This window comes from Lutra lutra, chromosome 4 (assembly GCF_902655055.1).
Source record: "Lutra lutra chromosome 4, mLutLut1.2, whole genome shotgun sequence".
Taxonomy (NCBI): domain Eukaryota; kingdom Metazoa; phylum Chordata; class Mammalia; order Carnivora; family Mustelidae; genus Lutra; species Lutra lutra.
In genome coordinates, this window is record NC_062281.1 from 80317430 (window position 1) to 80338491 (window position 21062).

Here is a 21062-nt window from a genome sequence, read left to right on the forward strand (position 1 = left end):
ATAGTTTCTGTTATGTAGCAAGAGTTACTGCCTGTTCCTAAGTAACATTTTGGAGTTTTATAATGTGCAGTTGGCTTTGTGCTAAATATTAAGCTCTTTGCATAGATATTTTAGTTGTTTTCCAGAAAGCTTTAGGAGACAGCTATTGCTAACATTCCCACTTTACACATTAGCAAACAGAAATCTAGATGTGTAGTGATGAGAAGGTTTTTTTTTAACTCCACAAGTTTTTAGTTGATAATAAAGTCAGGTGACTCGTGGATTGTCTGGAGAACATGTAATTCAGTAAAATTTTATAACTGATTTAGATTACACAAAATTAGTCTTTATAGAAGTTTTATATTTCTCTCAAGAGAATTTAAAATATTATGAACACGTTTATTTTGTTACCCATTTAGAGCATTTAATGATTTTTATAATTTTTATTAATTTTTATAAACCATACTTTACAGGTAGAATCTGAATCAGAACTTTTGCTTACACAAAAATTCATGTCCATCACCCTATGTGTCCAGTATGTGAAATATAGAAAAAAAATTAAATGTAGATAGAAATCTTTCTTTAACCAAACAAATCTTGCTGTGAAACTGTGATGTGATCACTTAGAAATTAGTAACCCAGAGTTGAAGTAACAGCTAAAGACAGAGTAGATTTTTAGAAAAGATTCTAGTGACTTAGGAGCTAAGGTACAGAAGAAAGAATTTAAGGTCAGGCAGGATTATGAGGAGATTTAGATGATGGGAAAAATGGTGATCTATATGATATCCCTTTGTATCGAACAGGACAGAGTGCTCATGTAAGAGTAGTGGAACTTTAGGACATTTACCATTTCTTTCATATCTGGCTTTTTGAATTGTTAGTTACATTTTGTTAACCTCATAAGATTGTACAGCCCTTCAAGACAGAAACTGAATTTTGTCTGTTTCCAGATGGCTTGAGCCCTGTACATAAACTTTCTCTAACAGAATCTTGACTAGGCAGGCACTTTGGGTATCCTCAAAGTCAGATTTCTTCTCCTGGCAGTGATAGTCCAGGAAAACTCTTAACTTGAAAGTAAATTTTATTTTTCGTGTCTGTGGTGATTTTTGCTGAAAAATTAAAGGCTGAAGGTACAGTTTGAGAGTAAGAGAGCACTGCATATCCTTTATATTGTATATAGATTAGGTGTTGGTGTAACATGAAAGTTGGATTTGTATATTTCTGTATATATGTGCTTACTTATAGGAAGTTGTGATTTTCATTGTATTTGCAATTATTGTCCACAAAGCCCCTAAATATTATACGTTATTTGTATATTTTTGTTTAAAGATTTTTATTTATTTGACAGAGAGAGACACAGTGAGAGAGGGAACACAAGCAGGAGGAGTAGGAGAGGGAGAAACAGGCCTCCTGTTGAGCAGGGAGCCCACCCAGATGCGATGCCGGGCTCAATCCCAGGACCCTGGGATCATGACCTGAGCCGAAGGCAGACGCTTAAGGACTGAGCCACCCAGGTGCCCCCATTATTTGTATATTCTCTTGTTCATGGACTTGCTGCAAGTATGATACGCTGAGATTTGCTGTATGCCGGGTCCAGACTTACTTAACAAGTTCACAGTTCTCTTTGAGAAATTAGGAAAAAGAAATTCTCTTAGCAGCACAGTGAGAAGCTGCTTTGAGAAAGTATTTCAATAACTTGCTATTAACATGAGAAAATATGACCACTAGGTGTGGGAGGAAATTAAAAAATTTTTGTCCAGTATGAATAGCAGAAAGTGTGGGACACATAATTTCTAACATGCATGGTGCCCTGTATAGGCATTATCAGGAGTTAGTTTTCAGCACAGACAAGGTTCTTTACAGCAGGCTTTTATAGAATGGACTTGCTTTCGAGAATAACTCCTAGCTTTGCTCAAAAAAGCAAAAACAGAAACATAACCAAAATACAGAAAACCAGGTTATTGAGCCAAGTTTTTTTAGCTATACTATTTTTCTTCTCTTGTAGGGGTGAGGAACCTCTGCAAGTGTTCTGTAAGTTTTATTTTGTTCTTGTATTTTTATATTTACATTTCATGGAAGTTAACACCAATAGGCAGTGGAATATTGAGCCACATGTAACCATCATTTTGTATCAGTTATCTCATGGCCTAATCTTGTTTCAATTATATGCCATGATATTCCCCCCACAGCTCCTGCTGCTACTTCCCCTTCTCTTGGAACTGTAGTCTTATAAATTTGAAGAACAGATACACCCACAATAGCCCAGCAAGGAAAATGTTTTCTTTACTTTTCTCAACTCACTCAGCCTATAAATAGCAGAGTAAGAATTTAAACCAGGGCGCCCCTGGGTGGCTCAGTAGGTTAAGCAGCTGCCTTCAGCCCAGTTCATGATCCCAGGATCCTGGGATGGAGCCCTGTGTCAGGCTCCCTGCTCAGGGGGAAGTTTGCTTGTCCCTTCCCCCTTCCCACTCTACCTTGCTCACAGGCACTCTTTTTCTCAAACATAAATAATATATCTTAAAAAAAAAAAAAAGAATTTAAACCAGGTCTATTAAGCTCTTCCTATACAGAAGTCAGTTGTTTTTCCCTCACTTTAGGTCAGATTATAACCAGGAAGCAGCAAATTGTTTTAGCAGATTATTTACTTTATCTAGTTTACTAGATTATTTATTTAGCAATAAATTGCCAGCAAATATTCTGGCAGCAAATTGTTTTACTAGATTATTATTAATTCCAGTACTAGAAGTATTTTTTTTAAATTTTATTTATTTATTTGAGAGACAGAGATCACAAGTAGGCAGAGAAGCAGGCAGAGGTAGAGGAGGAAGCAGGCTGATGTGATGATGCGGGGCTGGATCACAAGACCCTGGGATCATGACCTCAGCTGAAGGCAGAGTCTTTAAACCCACTGAGCCACCCAGGTGCCCCTACTAGAAGTATTTTTAACACTATTCACAAGTAGTGAAGTATTTTGTATATACTTCAACTGTACTTCAAATTTTTTCTGTGAGAAATGTTTTCTATAAGAAGCTTACCTGAGTCTTTGGTGCCTGGAGTTTTTATTGAGGTCCTATTATCTTTACATGGTAGCTAACCTTTAGTCTCTAGCTCTTCTGGAGGTCCTACTAATGTCTTTTAGTCTCCATTTCTTCTGGAGATGGGAACTGGTACTGTGTATCCCAAAGCTCCCATCATAAATCATATTGTTACACTATTCTAAAGCCCCCAAACAGAGACATTCCTGTCAAATAGGACATCCTAGAGACCTCAGGTTCCCCTCCTCATAGCCAAGGATAAAGTCCAGACTTCTCTTTGGATAAGATTAATTCTTTGCTATTCAAGGGAGATGGGTACCTACTGCTCTAGGATTGTCACTGCCTTTATTTCAGTGGGGGTGTGAAATAATGTGTTTTATGCAAAGAGAACAATTTTTGTTTAAACTCACATCTCTGAAGTACTTTTTTTACTTTATTGTATCTCTTTTCTCTTAGATTGAAAGTCTAGGACTCGTAGACTGAAACTCTTGCTTATTTAATAGGTGAAAATCTATCTTTTTCAGATTTGTATTTCTTTGATTACTGAAGAGGTTTCTTTTATTTTCCTCGTTGGTTAACTATTTGGATTACTTTCTCATGCACTGTTGTGGGTTTTGTGATTTTCTTACTAATTCATAGGAATTCTTTTTTTTTTTTTTTTTAAGCTGTTTACCCTTAATCTCTGTTGTAACAGTATCCCACTTTCCAGTTTTGGGGAGAAAGTCAGATCCCATCTTTTGATACTTGGATTAAATGATGAAACAGGTAATGGAAAGGCAGCACTGGGAGTAGAATGGGTCTCCGCAGCTTTCCTGTTCCCTTAGAACAGTGCCTAAACAGCCCAGGGGCTACAGAGCAAAGGCCATTTTGAGTATTTCACTCAGGCATGTTTTCTTGACTACCATAGGTAAGTTCTTTAGCGTGCATTTCTCTAGCTATAAAGTTTTCAGAGAATCCCCATGCACAGATGATCCACAGCATGAAAGAATTTCCAGTCCTGCCACATGCAAGGAACCATGTTATCTGTGTACCCAAGGGAATCTTACTCTCCCATAACCTAGGATCACATCAGTTCTTGGAGGGCAACTTATTTTTCATTTGAAAACCTTACCATGTCAAATTTGGAAGTGTTTTGCCATCCCACCCCCTTACTTTTAGAATTTTTTTTATATTGCATTCAAGAAAATGAAGACTTAAAAGTGATAGAATTGGTGGGGGAAACAAGTATTGGAACTTATACAGGAACAGTAAAATGGCAAGTCATGGAATGTATTTCACTACATGTGTTTAGTAGTACATTCATGTTCTTTCCTTGTTGGCCTTCTTTCCTTCTTGACCCAGCCATAGATTTGAACTCTGGTTGTTTTTGCTATATGACTTTGAGAGATTATTGAAGTTTTTTAGAACCATAGTTTTATCATTTGATTGATGGAGATAATAGCCTTTCTCACAATAGAAATTGTGAGGATATGTAGCTAGTATGGCTTTTATTTCATGTTAACAATCAGTGGTTATTGTTTTTAGAATTATTCTTTAAAGAATATTCTTTAAAATATTTTAAGAAATATTCTTTAAAGAATAAAACATAGAAAAATGCAAGCATATATTTTAGAATTACTTTTAATTATAAATAATTGCATTTTTATAGCTACTCTTTTGAAAGTAGATACCAGAGTTTGTGTATAGGTTGCCCAGTCAGATGTACTCTTCATGAGACTAGACAGTTTTATCACACTGTTTGTTTTATTATCCAAAACTAAACCCACGCACACACACACACACACACACACCCCCCACTTACGGCATACTAGATTCTCAGGTGAAATTTTATTGAATGAATGTTGTAAACTGAGGTGGGTTCAAACTCTTGGATCTTCTACCTTTAGACAAGTTGAGTGATCTTTGAATCTTTTCCCTAAACTCCAAAAAGAAATTAATAATATGGTTATCTTACATGTTATGAAAAATAAGGGAACTATTGCATATAATATTACTGAGTATAATGACTGACATATAATGAATTACTCAGTAAGTGTTACTGATGATTATTTTATGTTGTATACTTGGGACCGGTGAAATAAATATGAGTGTTTTGTGGCTGTGGAAACCATAGCCTGTGTTGTTTTGTGTGTCTTTGTTTTGTTTTTATTTTGTTTTCGCTATTCCCTTTATTTTTTACTTTATGTTTCTGGTTTTGTTTTTCAATTTCAATTTCAGTATACTTAACATAGAGTATTCTGTTAGTTTTAAGTGTATGATACTCAGCAATTCAACACTTTACTCAGTGCTTATCATGGTAAGTGTACTCTTTAATCCCCTTCACCTGTTTCACCCATCTCCTCCTGTACCTCCCCTCTGGTAACCATTGGTTTTTTTCTTTGTAATTAGGAGTCTGTTTTTTGGTTTGTCTCTTTCTTCATTCACTTGCTTTGTTTCTTAAATTCCACACATGAGGGAGATCATATGGTATTTGTCTTTCTCTGACTTCTTTCTCTTAGCTTTATACTCTCTAGATCTATCCGTGTTATTGCAAATGGTAAGATTCCATTCTTTTTATGGCTGAATAATTGTGTGTGTGTGTGTATGTGTGTGTGTGTACACCTCACATCTTTATCCCTTCATCTGTCGATGGACACTTATATTGCTTCCATATCTTGGCTATTGTAAATAATTCTGCAGTAAACTTAGGGTTGCACTTATCCTTTTCAATTATCATATTTTCATATTTTGTAAGTGCCCAGTAGTGGAATTACTGGATCATATGGTAATTTTTATTTTTAATTTTTTGGGGAACCTCCACGCTGTTTTCCACAGTGGCTTCACTAGTTTGCATTCCCATCAACTGTGCTTAGGGATTCCTTTTTCTCAGCATCTTTGCCAACACTTACTGTTTCTTGTGTTCTTTATGTATTTGGATAGTAATCATTTATCAGAAGTATCATTTTCAAATATCTTCTCCTATCCCGTAGGTTGTCTTTTACTTTTGTTGATTTCTTCCTTCACTGTGCAAAAGCTTCTTACTTTGAATAGTTTATTTTTGCTTTTGTTTGCCTTGTCTCAGGAGACATACCTAGAAAAAAAGTTGCTATAGCCGATATCAAAGAAATTACTGCCTGTGCTCTTTTCTAGGATTTTTACAGTTTGGTGTTTCACATTTATGTCTTAATCCATTTGAGTTTGTTTTTGTGTATGGTGTAGGAAAGTGGTCCAATTTCATTCTTTTCTGTGTAGCTGTCCAGTTTTCCCAGCAGCATTTGTTGAAAAGACTTTTTCCCATTGCATATTCTTGCCTCTTTTGTTGAAGATTAATTGGTCATATAATCATGGGCTTATTTATGAGCTCTCTGTTCTGTTGATCTGTGGGTCTAGTTTTGTGCCAGTACCATACTATTTTGATTACTACAGCTTTGTAGTATATCTTGAAATCTGGGATTGTGATACCTCCATTTTGTTCTTTTTCAAGATTACTTGAAGTTCAGGGTCTCTTGTGATTCCATACAAATTTTAGGATTACCATTAAGCTCTATTTATTTAGTCAAATAAATAAAGAGCACCAGGGCTAGTGAGACCCATGGGACAATGATTCGTTTCACTAGTTAGATTTTTCTCTTATGCTGTTCTAGCATAGGCCCTGGGTGGTAGATGACAATTAATGAGGACATAGAGAGTTAAGATTCAGGGGGATGCTTCTGGTTAAAGTTGCCAATGCGATGGCTTCACACAATGGATAATGGATGAGAATGTGGGATATTACATCAGGGTAGGTCAGGAGGTGCTTCTCTAAATGATGCTGCCATAATGTCACTTGGGAACTTTTAGAAATGAGCTAAATAAAAAAAAAAAAGAAAGAAATGAGCTAAATGACAGATAGTATCAAGTGTGCCTGTATAGTGTGCCTATATAGTGCCTGCATAGTAGAGTCAAACCAACCTAGGTTCTAGAGCCACAGCAATAAAAACTGTCCTTGAGATTGTTTTACATTATTCATGAATTATACATATAGACTAATTTTCAAATAAGCTTTTTTCGTTAAGCTGTTTTTGTAAGCATTGTTAATTATTGTAGTTTTTATGCTGAGCTGTTTCTTAGGGTGAACACCAGGTAAAGAGATTAGTGTTTGTTTAAAGGCAGCATTTATCAGTTTATCAGCATTTATCAGTTTCCGCTGCATTTATCAGTTTCCCTCATTTACTGTAAGTATTATGGAACAGGGGAATGGCATTGAGTCCATCTTTATAATAATTTCTGAAGCTTCTGATGGATTATCGGATTGAGAATCATGAAGAAGATCATGAAAAGAAAAAGATGGATGAAGAGAAAAAGATGGATGAAGTTTTAGATTGAAGGAAATTAAATAGATGTTAAATTTAAAATATTATCAAATATTATCCTGAATTGGATCCTAGATCCAAACATTATCATTGAATTGGGTCCTAGATCGTGGGAGAAAAACTGTCAAGAGTATTATTGGGGCAGTAATTTGAGTACAGATGGTGGATTAGGTGATAATATGGATCTGTGTTAAATTTGATGAGTAGATAAATGTACTTTGGTCATGTATGAGAAAAATTCTTTCTGTTAAGATACTCACATTCTGAAGTATTTATCGATAATGAGACATTCTGTCTGCAGATTACCCTCAGGTAGTTCAGGAAAAATGTATCCTGTGTGTACAGTGTATATGTATATAGAGAGAGAAAAAGAAAGGAACAGGCATGGACCACAATGTACATAAGTTGGTAACACTAGGTAAAGCGTGCCAGGGAGGGTTTGGTTTTTGTTTTTGTTTTGTTTTTTTTTGGTACTATTTCTGAACTTTTTTCTAAGTGTGAAGTTACACCAAAACAGAAAGTGTAAATAATATTTAAGAGGAAAGAAAAGTAAAAACTTAGAATACAGTTGTGATTACTATAAGGGTTTTATATTTAGGCTCACAAATGTTGTATCTTCTTGTATTGCTTTACCCCATCTTATAGAACAGTCTCATTTGTGTGACCTATTTAAATGTAACCTACATAGAGGCCTTCTTTGCTCCCCCAAATCTAAAATAGGTTTTTAGGTCCTTCTTGCCACCCCATTCCTCTTACATTGCATTTATTGCAACTTATACCATGTTTGTTTTCTTTTTGTTTAATTTCATTTTCTACTTTAGGACTGTGATCTCCATCAGGGCAAAGATCATGTCTGTTTTGTTCACAAAATACAGTCCTGACACACAAGCCCAATAAGTGTTCTATTTGAATGAATGAATTAATTAATTAATCATCTCTGCTACCAATATATTCCTTCTGTTTTAGTCACCATACTTATAGCTGCCTAATCCTTCAGAAAACAAAAGAACTCCTTTAACTTGTAAGATAAAATATACTTTTGAATTTGAGTGTGGTGCTGAGGTCCCACCCAAACACTGGAAAGTTGGCAGAGGAAAAAGCCCAAGAAGGGGTGCTAGAGTTGTTTATTGAATTTTTTTTTAAGATTTTATTTATTTATTTATTTGACAGAAAGAGAGAGAGAGAGAGATCACAAATAAGCAGAGAGGCCAGCAGAGAGAGAAGGGGAACCAGGCTCCCTGTTGAGCAGAGAGCACGATGTGGGCCTTGATCCTAGGACCCTGGGATCATTACCTGAGCCAAAGGCAGAGGCTTAACCCACTGAGCCACCCAGGTGCCCTGTTTATTGATTTTTTCATACTTTTTCTCCCTTAATTCTCATAATACCCCTGCAGTGTGGGGTACTATATTATCTTTTGCTGAATAAGAAATGTTTTAGTTCACATTTTCTGGGCATAGGTTGGCTGGGTCATCTGCCTCAAGGTCTCTCAGAAGATTGCAGTAAAGGTGTTTGCTGGAGCTGAGGTCTTGTCTGAGAGGCTCAACCAAGGAGTGATCTGCTTCCAAGCTCAGCAGTGGTTACCAGTTCCGTGCAGCTTGTCTGATTGAGACTCTCAGCTTTTTGATGAGGCTAACTTCAATTTTTTGACTCATGGGCCTCTCCATGGCAGCTTATTACTTCATCAGAGCTGGCAAGGGAGATAGTCAGCTGGCATGATGGATGTTACAATCTTGAGTAGCAATCATGTGGCATTTCATTAACCTTACCATATTTCATTGGTTAGAAAAAGATCATGGGCCCTGCCCCTACCCAGTAGAGGTGGGGATTTCATTGGAGTAAGGTTACCCAGATGTAGAAGAGCTGTTTTACAGGCTGCCTGCTACAGGTACCATTTTTATTCATTTTACAAAACAAGATATCAAGACAAGTAAGTTGCCCAAGATAATGTACAAGTAATGGGGCCTGGATTAAACCCTGCCTCAGGGTTTAATGCTGCTAGGGTTAAAGCTGCCAGGCTCTTTTTTACCACTATATCTTAAGAACTAAGAAATGGCTATAGAATTTGGCAGTTTTGGAGAGTTTTTTAGAGACTTTTATGTCTCTTAATGGAGTGGTATGGATCAAAGTTATACTCTTATGGTTTCAGTGAATGTGCAGGTAGGAAGAGAGATTGAGTAGAAATTACATTTTCAGAAGGAAATTTTTAAAGAAAGAACAATAATCATATGTTGTCATACACTGAATTATTTCTCTTTATGATAATCCAGAAATTTTTCTTTTCCAGTTCACTGAGTTTAACCAGTAATGCCATTCAGTTGCCAATATCAAGCAAAGCAAACATAAGCCAGTTTTAATCTGCTTTTTAAGAAAAGTGGTAGTCCTTTTCACAGTGCCTGACAGTAAGTATAGTTCTAAATTCTTAAGTTTTTCATCTAATGCATTTAAAAAAAATCTGGTGTTGGAAACATTGATTTTAAGATGTTATTTATTTTTTTCCTTCTTCCCTGATAATTTTACTCTGAAGCTCATTGGAAAGAACATAAGGAAAATATATTCTAGTATCTGTTAATTTATTGTCTTTCATTGCTTTCATTAATTTGGGGGATTTTTACCTCTGACCATAAAAAATAAAATGCTATAACAAATAGCATGGAGGACAAGGGGAGATGGAGAGGAGAAGGGAGTTGAGGGAAATTGGAAGGGGAGGTGAACCATGAGAGACTATGGACTCTGAAAAACGATCTGAGAATTTTGAAGGGGTGGGGGGGTGGGAGGTTGGGGGCACCAGGTGGTGGGTATTGTAGAGGGCACGGATTGCATGGAGCACTGGGTGTGGTGCAAAAATAATGAATACTGTTATGCTGAAAAAATAAAAAAATAAAAAATAAAATAAAATAAAATGCTAGATTTTAAATCTTTCCCTTTTAGGAGGGGAAGTTTATGTTATTTCATTTTTTTTTTTTTTTTAAGATTTATTTACTTGAGAGAAAGAGAGAGGATGTACATGGAAGGGATGGAGAGGGGCAGAGGGAGTGAGGGAAAAAGAGAATCTCAAGCAGACTCCCTGATGGTGGAGCCCATCACAGGGCTTGATCTTACCACCTTGATATCATGACCCCAGCCCAAACCACGAGTCAGATGCTCAAGTGACTCAACCACCCAGGTTCCCTGAAGAAGTTTATTTTATATATGAGGTTTTGACTTGGACAGCTAGTTAATAGCAGTTGTTTCAAATATCCTGATTTCTAGACCTATGCACTTTCTACTGCTCAAGGAGATGATATAACTGTTAGGGTCACAGTTTCTTATGGAGCATTTCTAACTCAGAGTGGAGGTGGAATTTAGATTAAGAGACAGCTGGTAGAAGGAATTGGAATTAACTCATTTTCCCTAACTAGCAAGTAGTGGCTACTCTTATTTGCTATTAGTAAGTCTAACCTCAAGACAATTTTTTAATTGCTAAAAGGAAGCAGTCAGGGAAGAACTTTTTGATTTAGGAAGATCTTTGATCAAATTTTTAATTTTAATTCTTTTTTTTTTTTTTAAGATTTTATTTATTTGTCAGAGAGAGAGGGAGAGAGAGAGAGCACAGGCAGACAGAATGGCAGGCAGAGGCAGAGGGAGAAGCAGGCTCCTGCTGAGCAAGGAGCCCGATGCGGGACTCGATCCCAGGACGCTGGGACCATGACCTGAGCCGAAGGCAGCTGCCCAACCAACTGAGCCACCCAGGCGTCCCTAATTTTAATTCTTAATGTAGAAGGGTACATGAGGACAATGTGAAGTGTACGCATAATTTTTGTTCTGATTGCTGGCCTCATCCTTAAAACAAATATTTTTAATTAGAATACTTACGCTTTTCACTAGTCTCATTACTGTTTATTTTTTAAGCAGCAAATTTACCAAATTGTCCAGTTAGCCATCTTAGACACCAAAAACTATTTTTTAGTTATTTATGTAGTACATAAATAACATGTTTTATGTGAGAGTATCTGTGTTTGTAGTTATGTTTATATAACTGACCATTTTTCTTGTCTGTTTCTTTTAGTAACCAGATCAGAGTGTGAGGTATAAGCTCACAGAATCCAGAGAAATCATCATGAAGTTATATGTATTTCTGGTTAACACTGGAACTACCCTGACATTTGACACTGAACTTACAGTGCAAACGTAAGTTGTATTTCGTTCAATCTCATCACTTCTGTATTTTGTGTATGCAAAAAGTTAAAGTAATGGATTTGCAGAAAACTATTCCTTTGTTAAATAAGAAAATAAGAGTAGTAATATCTTAAATCTTCTAGCATATTACTTACATAGTTGTCATCTTTCACTAAAACACTGAAGTTCATAAAGTTGTGCTTTGTCTGTTTTTGTGAATATATTATTCGCAATAAACAAACTTACCTGCAAACAAACTTATTTCAAATTAAAACTGTCAAATAGAAGAAGTTTTCATGCCTGATTGCCCTTCTAAGTTTCCCAGGACATTGCTAAGGAAATTATTGCTAGCTATATAAAGTAACATGTGTCAGTCCTAGATGTTTTGGTGATTTGTTTTTATTCCCTTGTATGAATAAAGTCAGTAATAGTTGTTTTGTTTATTGATTCAAGAAGACTATCAGCTTAATATTTTTAACTAAGTTTGTAGGACTCATACTACCTAATAATTCTCCAGCTTTGTAGGAGATTCAAATATTTGACTAATGAATGTTGTTATATTTGTGAGATGTGGGGAGAAGTGTCAGGGAGGGAGGATATATTTTTAGGGCAAACAGCAAGGAAGGGAATAGTAACAACTATTCCTGTATACTTGTATTTTGGTAGTGGACCTGAGAGCAAAGACTTAATGCAATACAGGATAAACAAATCTGACACTGGAAATATTATAAATAATTTGTGGAATTAATAATCTTAGTTTTAAAAATGGAATTTGAAATTATATTCTTTTTTAAAAATTCTGGTTTTTATAAAATATAATTTTACCTGTGAAGGAATGATTTTCTGAAAGGTAGGGAAAGGAAGCAATTTTATGGTTTATACTTACTGTAGTTTGTGTAATGTGATGTGAGGATTTTAACAGACATCTGTGTTCTGAGGACTTTAACAGACCTGATGCTAATTTGAGCATATTCTTTTGCTATGTTATATAAAGAGCACAGAAATAAATATGTCTACTGCCTGTATTTTATATATTCACTTTTAGTTGTGCCACATGGGTGATTTATTCACCTAAGATCAGCCAGATGATTGTGGAATCTGATTCCAGAAACAAGTTTGTATTTTATGCTGTTGTTTTAGAGAAAAATTTTTAGAGTGAAATTAATATCTATCAAATATTTTTACACAGTGCTACTTTGATAGTAAAACGTTTGCATTGGAAAGTATGTATAACTAATTTTTTGCCCTACCTCCACCCCTTTTAAAGTGTGGCAGATCTCAAGCATGCCATTCATAGCAAATACAAGATTGCTATTCAGCATCAGGTGCTGGTGGTCAATGGAGGAGAATGCATGGCTGCAGATCGAAGAGTGTGCACCTACAGTGCTGGGACGGTATGTGTCCATGAATGCTTTCATACAAACATGCTCCAGTTTCACATCACATAGGGAATTGGGAACTCAACGTTCAAAAGTAAGGTTTATCGGCTTCATACATTGAGGGCAGTGTTCATGTTCAGTATGACATTTTACTTCAGTTTCTTTTGCTTTTTTACTTCTGTAGGACACAAATCCAATTTTTCTTTTCAACAAAGAAATGATTTTGTGTGATCGTCCACCTGCTATTCCAAAAACTACTTTTTCAACAGAAAATGACATGGAAATAAAAGTTGAAGAGTCTCTTATGATGCCTGCAGTTTTTCACACTGTTGCTTCAAGAACACAACTTGCAGTGGTAAGATAAAAATAATTATTTTTTGAGATTATTATACTTATTTACATCTAGTACAATTTAAAATTAAAAATTGGTTACTTAACAAAATGATGTCTTATTCATATACTTGGTAATATTTTCATGAAGTATTAGCCTGTTGTAGGCATCAGTGAATGTTCTAACAAATTGATAGTTCCTAAAAGCATTCAAATCTAAATAGCACAGAGAACTAACGGATGGTTGCCAGAGGGATGGAAGTGGGGGGATAGTTGAAGGAGAGTGGGAGATACAGGCTTCCAGTTATGGAATGAATAAATGGGAATTAAAGGTATAGCATAAAGAATATAGTCAGTGATACTGTAATAATATTTTATGCTGACAGATGGTAGCTACACTTGTGGTGTGCATAGCCTAGGTATAGAGTTGTTGTATCACAGTGTTGTACACCTGAAGCTAGCATTGTGTGTTAACTATACTCAAATAAATAAATAGCTAGCAAGGTGGTCTGAATTACAGGGGAAGCATAAAAAAAAGATAAAAATAAAGTTTTGGGGGAATATTTTGCTGGCTAATAAGTCTGGTTTTTAAATTTTCAGACTCATTCATTGTTAGTCATTCTGCATTTGCAAGGAGTTACAAGATCTTAGAGGGGAAAAGCAGTTTTAAACATGATTTGTTCAACTACTTTCCTAAATGGTGGTATGCAGTTAATGACTTATGAATATTGCTATAATTAATAAAGTTACCTATGTTAGAGTAGACAGAAACAAAAGACTTATTAACTAACTCTTAAAAATGTGATTGTTTCTTACATACCCATATTTAGGTCCTTGAGGAGAACAAATTATCTTTCCACTACATACAAAAAATTACAATGGTAGAATTGATACTTGACAAAGTGGATATTAAAGCATTAAACAGAACAAAGTGAAATTTATAATAAAAGATTTGATTTGTGAGAAAGAGAAGTCAGATCTGTATTTTCCTATCAACACAGGCTAAATGATAATTGCAGGAGAACTTAATAAAACATAATGATGAACACCAGTATTCATAGCAGAATTATTTCCAGTAGTCAAATGATAGAAGCAACCCAAATGTCCATCAGTGGATGACTAGATAGATCAACAGAATGTGGTATATACATACATACAATGGGACATTATTTAACCTTGTCAGATTTATATGAACTACAATATGGATGAAACTTGAGGACAAATAAGCTAAGTGAAATAAGCCAAATGTAAAAGGACAGATATTGTGCAATCTCAATTATATAAGGTACCTATAAGAGTCAGATTCATAGAGACAGAAAATAGAAGAATAGTTACCCAAGGCTGAGGGGTGAGGGGAAGTTTGAGTTAATTATGTATTAGGTACAGTTTCACTTTGGGATGATGAAAAAGTTCTGAAGAAGGTTAGTGGTAATGGTTGCCCGGCAATGTGAAAAACTTAATGCTTCTGAACCGTATACTTAAAATGGGTTAAAACAGTAAGTTTCATGCATATTTATCATAATTTTAAAATGGGAGATTTTAAAAAATGGGAGGTTTTAATATGTCTCTTTCATAATCAGAAAGCTCTTATGGGCCAATGTTTAATATTTTGGATCCTGAAAATAGAGAATAACTCATTTTTTCTTACAGATAAAACCAAAATAAGAGTATCAAAAGAGTAATATATTAATAGCAAAAAGATATGTTAAGGGAATGCAAGGGTGCTTCAGTATTTGGAAATGTGTTAATAGTAATTAATTGCCTCAATTGGTAATACTATACTTTATAGGAGAAAACATGGAGTCGTATTAATATTATCCAGAAGAGGCATATGTTAAAATTTAGCAGCTATTCTTAATAGTAAAATAGCTCTAGAAGGGAACAAAATAAATAAAATGTAGAATTGACCAAATATGAAAGCTAATCAGCTTTTAAATCAACAAAATATTAGAGCCATTTTTGCATAAATCAGAATCAGTCTATTCAGTATTCTTTTGGAACTTCTGAGAAATACACTAAAATAAGAAAATGAAAATGAAGTAAGTGGCAAAATTAATGGAAAAGAAGTGAAAAAACATCCATTTTAGGTGATATATGGTTGTATATTTGGAATATCAAGAGGATTTAATAAAAATCTATCAGAAAGACTTTTGGTAAGGTGGCTGGGTATGTGATAAATGCATAAACGTTTGGGTTTGGCCCAGTACTGGGCCCTGCTTTGGAATGGAAATGGAAATGTATTACAATCTAAGTAGTAACAAAAATTATATAAAATTCTTTAACAGAATTCTTTAACAGAATTTTATATAATTTTTGTTAGGTGTCTCAGTTAAGCATCTGCCTTCGGTTCAGGTCACGATCCCAGGGTCCTGGGATCAAGCCACACACCAGGCTCTCTGCTAAGCTGCTTCCCCTTCTCCCTCTTCCACTCCCCTTGCTTGTGCTCTCTCGTTTTCTAGCAAATAGATAAATAAAATCTTGAAAAAAAGAAAAACATAAGTTATAGGCCAAGGGAAAGACATATTTTTAAACTCTGGAAAACAGTACAGAGGTTCCTCAAAAAGTTAAAAATAGAGCTACCTTACGACAGCAATTGCACTACTAGGTATTTATCCAAAGGATATAAACATAGTGATTCAAAGGGGCACATGCACCGTGCTGTTTATAGCAACATTATCAGCAATAGTCACATTATGGAAAGAGCCCAAGTGTCCATCGACAGATGAATGGATAAAGATGTGGTGTGTATATACAATGGAATATTACCCGGCTATCAAGAAGAACGAAATCTTACCATTTGCAATGACGTGGATGGAACTAGAGGGTATTAGGCTAAGTGAAATAAGTCAGTCAGAGAAAGACAGTTATTATATGATTTCACTCGAAAGTGGAATTTAAGAAACAAAACAGGAATGTAGAGGAAGGGAGGGAAAAATAAAACAAAGGTAATCAGAGGGGGAGACAAACCATAAGAAACTCTTAACTCTGGGAAACAAACTGAGAGTTACTTACTGGAGGGGAAGAGGATGGGGGGAAAGGATAATTGGGTGATTGGCATTAAGGAGGGCATTTGAAGTAATGTGCACTGGATGTTATATGCAACTGATGGATCACTAAATTCTATCTCTGAAGTAAAAGAAGACTCTTCTTTTAAAGATTTTATTTAAGGGAGAAAGAAAGACGCAGAGGTAGGGGGAGAAGTAGGGTGCACCCTGACTAGGGATCCTGATGTAGGACTCATCCCAGAATCCCAGAATCATGACCTGAGCTGAAGACAGATGCTCAAACAACTGAGCCACCCAGTCACCCTAAAAAAAGACATTCTTAATATCATTCTTAATATCCACAGTCATAATCTTAATATTATTCATTAGCCTAATGAATTGATTTAAAATTACCATGGAAAGCACTGGTGTAGGGAGAAAAAAAAGCATTTTTTGCTTTGGGGAGTGAGGAGGAACTTTGATTTTTTTGTTTGTTTGTTTTGTTTGTTTTAGATAAAATGTTTATGGGGAAGGATCAGTGTTCAGGAATAGTTAACAAAGTAAAGAGAAAGAAGAATGAAAAGTGGAGGGAACAATACCTCTTCCTCAGATTTTAGAATGTACTCAAAAGCTATGGTAACCAAAACAGTGAATATGTCAGACAGTACATATTATAAGGAATTAGAATTAGAGGCTCTATAATAGGAATTAGAGGCTCTATAATAATGGCAGGAGTATGGTTGCCAGAGTTTAAATTTGAATCTGGTATCTGAATACCTTTATTAGTGAAATTAATAATAGATTTTTGTTTAGTGAGATATATACATATTAGAAAATGTGCAGATCATTGCACATTCATTTGTGCAAATTCATTCATTGTGCAAATTTCACAAAGTGAAATCTTAAAATATAATATCACCCCAGAAGCCCTACTTCATGCTTTCTCGCAGTCAGTACCCATCATTCCTCTTCTGTAAAATAAACCAATGTCCTAAATTTAAAACCATAAATTACTTTGCCTCTTTTAGAACTTTAAATAGGTGGAATCATTGTTTTCTTTTGTGCCTCCCTCTTTTATTTAACATTCTGTTCCTGAGATTCTTCATGTAATTGCATGAATTGATGGTTTGTATTCATTGCTACATAGTATTCCATTGTGTGAATATGCTACAGTTCGTTTAACTGTTGAAAACATTACCTTCTTTTGGTGTGTTTCTTTGTTTTCAGGAAATGTATGAAGTTGCCAAGAAACTTTGCTCTTTCTGTGAAGGTCTGGTCCATGATGAACATCTTCAGCACCAAGGCTGGGCTGCAATTATGGCCAATCTGGAGGACTGTTCAAATTCTTACCAAAAGCTACTTTTCAAGTTTGAAAGTATTTATTCAAATTATCTGCAATCCATAGAAGACATCAAGTTAAAACTTACTCAGTATGTTTGCCATTAAAATGGATAATAAGATGTTTGTTTGAAATACCTTTGCAGTTTATCAATTGTTTCAGTAAATGTGATTTCATTTCTAATAGCTGTTTATTATAATTGTTCATTTTTTGAGATATTTATGATGACTTTTATAGACTCTAAAATTTTAAAATTATGTTCAGTTTTATTCACCTCCTATTTTATGGATCTCCCACGTTTCTTTTTCTTACCTTGTTTTCTTTATGTAAAGCGCTCAAAATACTTTTGAATGATTTACAAACCCGAGTGTGTTTGTCTCCTTGCCCTGCTACCAATTTTACATTAAAGTAAAGGCAAAATATAAACATAACACATCTAACAGAAATGGAAAAGTTTTCAAACATTCAGCAATCAAGGAAATTTTTATTTTCCTTTTTAAATATTGCCGTGATGTAGGCTTGCTAAGATGGAAAGAAACCATTTAGATGGTTTTCTGGTTCTTTTCATATAAGCACATCTGATAGCCAGTGGTTGTTTTTGAAAAAGGCTATACTGAATGTAAAAATACAGCAATAATTCAGCATGAATATAGCCCTTTGTTGTCTGTGTGTATGCTTTCAATTTTTACATTCATTTTTTAGTTTGTTTCTACATTTTTTGTTACTTTGAATTGAATTGGAGGGAAGTAACATCTTTTTCAATTAAAATGAATCTCATTAATTGAAATTTTTCTATTTTGTGGTATGAATTAGAAGATTTTAGCCTTGCAAATGGGACTGATCTTGGGAAGGAAGGGAGTGATTACTTAAGACTAGAAAGAGTTTATACAACAGTCTTTTCAAGTAACTGTTGTTTGAGAAGTTCTTTTAAATAATGTTAATTTGTCATAGAATCCTGAGTCATTTCACAAATGTTCTACAGAAATCAAATCATCGATAGTTCATCTTCTGCATGCCTTTTGACAACATAGATCTACCTGTCTATAGGGTGAAATGAATATGAGAGTTATGTTAATCTTTATTGGGATTATTAATTTTATCCTGTGCTTTCAGCTTGTTTGGCTTTAAGTTATACTTTAAGGAACTGCTGTGGGTAAATCTTTTTTTTTAATTTGAATTTTTTATATCTTAAGGTTTGATGAAAACCATGTGTCCACTTGTTTAGTGTAAGCTGGCTCCCTTTACTTGAGAGTGGTATTTTAATGTGTTAATGATACCCTTCTCTGTTTTTTTTTTAAAGAACACAGACTATATATGCATAATGTAATAAAGAGGTTGTAGTTTTTGTGTGTATAGTAATTAAATGCTATTTCTCTAACTAAAGCAGTCTCATAATTTTACTGACAGCTCTTTTGTATTTTAAGTTTAGGAACTGCGGTTTCAGTAATGGCCAAGATTCCACTGTTGGAGTGCCTAACCAGACATAGTTACAGGGAATGTTTGGGAAGACTGGATTCTTTACCTGAACATGAAGGCTCAGAAAAGGCTGAAATGAAAACCTCCACTGAACTGGTGCTCTCTCCTGATATGCCTAGAACAACTAACCAATCCTTGTTAACCTCATTTCACAAGTCAGTGGAACATATAGCCCCAGATACCACAGATGCTGAAAATGAAAAAGAAATTAGGGAATCTTGTCAAAGTACTGTCCAGCAGGATGAAACTTCAGTAGATGCTAAAGACGGTGATCTGCCTTTTTTTAATGTTTCTTTGTTAGACTGGATAAATGTTCAAGATAGACCTAATGATGTGGAATCGTTGGTCAGGAAATGCTTTGATTCCATGAGCAGAGTAAGTCATGTTAATTTGATATTTCTTGGGTCATTTCAGCTATTCAAAATTATATTATTTGTACTGAATGTTTTATATAATGGGAGAATGGCAACACATTATTAACAGTAGAAATATTGAGCCTTGATGTGAGACTTTATAACCAAGGTTTCAACCTTGGACAAATCAAATCTTTTCACTTGTAACCTAATTTATGAATTGTTAGTAAATTTATGAAAACTCTTAGAGGTCATATATGTAAAATTTCTACTGCAATGCAGAACGTTGAAGTGTCCACTCAAATGGTATAGATTTTGGTGGTAGCACTTTGAAATATATTTCTCTCTGACCTTGTAATATTACTTAGATGTTTTACTATCTCCTATCCTTCAATTTGTTCCTACAGTTAGGCTCTTTTATCTTCTAGGTAAAACTTGAGCAGTCTTAATGTTTTCATTCTTGTGCTATAAGCATGGAGCACTCACTGAATATAAGTAAATAGGTAAATGGTAATATTTGGCCACTTCTAGCCTGCCACATTTTTAAGTGAATAATGGATCAGATGCTCACATTTATAAATGCTATAGAACTTTCAAGGTCTTTTGGAAAATATTAAAGATAAAATTTTGTTTTTTACAGTTAAAAAATTTTTATTGGCGAGGAAGATTTATATTCAGTGAAATATGCAGGTTCTTTAGTGGTTAGGTCACAGAATAACCACCACCCGAAAGAGGATTCTGAACATTTTTGTCTCCCTGAAAATCCTGTGTGCATCTTTCTAATCTAATCAATTTCTCACTTTTAAAAGAAGTTTTAAATACTGTATCTGCCTGAGATATTTTCAAATTCAAAATTTCAACATTGTATTCTTGGTTGTATTTTGTAATTACAGTGAGCTCATATTTTGGATTAAATTTTTCTCCAAATATACTTCTAAAAACTTTTAGACCTGGGAAATAAATATCTCTTAAAATATGATCCATGGGTGTCTGGGTGGCTCAGTCAGTTATACAGAAATAACAAAATAGTATTTTGATTGTTGTCTAAAGATAATTGGCATGATAGTTAGCCTTTTTTAAAAGGGTACTCAATTAGAAAAAAGACTTGTTCTTTGAATATTGAAAAAGGCAGTGCATTGTCTGGAATGCCTAGAAAATAGCATCTATCTTTCCAAATGGAAAACTTAAATAAATTCTACGTTTCTTCTTCTTTAAATTTCCACTTCCTTGATGACATCCTTTAAAGCAGGAATTTCTTTTTGGCCACTTATTGTCATCAAAGAAAGCTTCAATTAAGACATTTGCCAAGGCATGAAAGTATGTAATATATTATGCAAAGATTACTGCCTAAAAGGGATGAAAACTTGTGTTCCTGTTTAAAATGTTGACATTTTAGTAGCCTAAAAATTCTAATACATGATGGTAATTAGGGTGATTGAAGTGTATATATGTGTATTTAATATATATATATAAAATTTTGCGTGAGTCAGAATAGGGTTATAGACTATGAGGAAAATCCCCTTTTAAAAGGACTTGAAATTGGCTTTGCATTTGCATGTTTAAATGAGTTCCAGCACAGCCATATAATTTTTATTCGCTTTACATGATAAGAGAAAAGAAATAGTGATCCTTTTCTGACCTAATGAAAATTTATAAGAATTTTTATTTACAGAAATAATCTATAGAAGTTAGCTATAGTA

General features: G+C 34.6%; 1 protein-coding gene across 5 annotated transcripts in view; it reads left to right on the forward strand.

Moving 5' to 3' along the window:
* RB1CC1 (RB1 inducible coiled-coil 1) overlaps window positions 1-21062 on the forward strand; it is a 93556-nt gene that overhangs the window by 12500 nt on the left and 59994 nt on the right. For 3 of the 5 annotated variants that reach the window (XM_047724565.1, XM_047724568.1, XM_047724569.1), the window contains exons 2-7: window positions 9631-9745; window positions 11392-11513; window positions 12769-12895; window positions 13065-13235; window positions 17422-17624; window positions 18958-19384. In XM_047724565.1, coding sequence (XP_047580521.1) covers window positions 11443-11513; window positions 12769-12895; window positions 13065-13235; window positions 17422-17624; window positions 18958-19384 — 999 coding nt within the window. In that variant the 5' untranslated portion in view covers window positions 9631-9745; window positions 11392-11442. The remainder of the gene's footprint in view (window positions 1-9630; window positions 9746-11391; window positions 11514-12768; window positions 12896-13064; window positions 13236-17421; window positions 17625-18957; window positions 19385-21062) is intronic. The other 2 variants (XM_047724566.1, XM_047724567.1) reach the window with 2 other exon arrangements.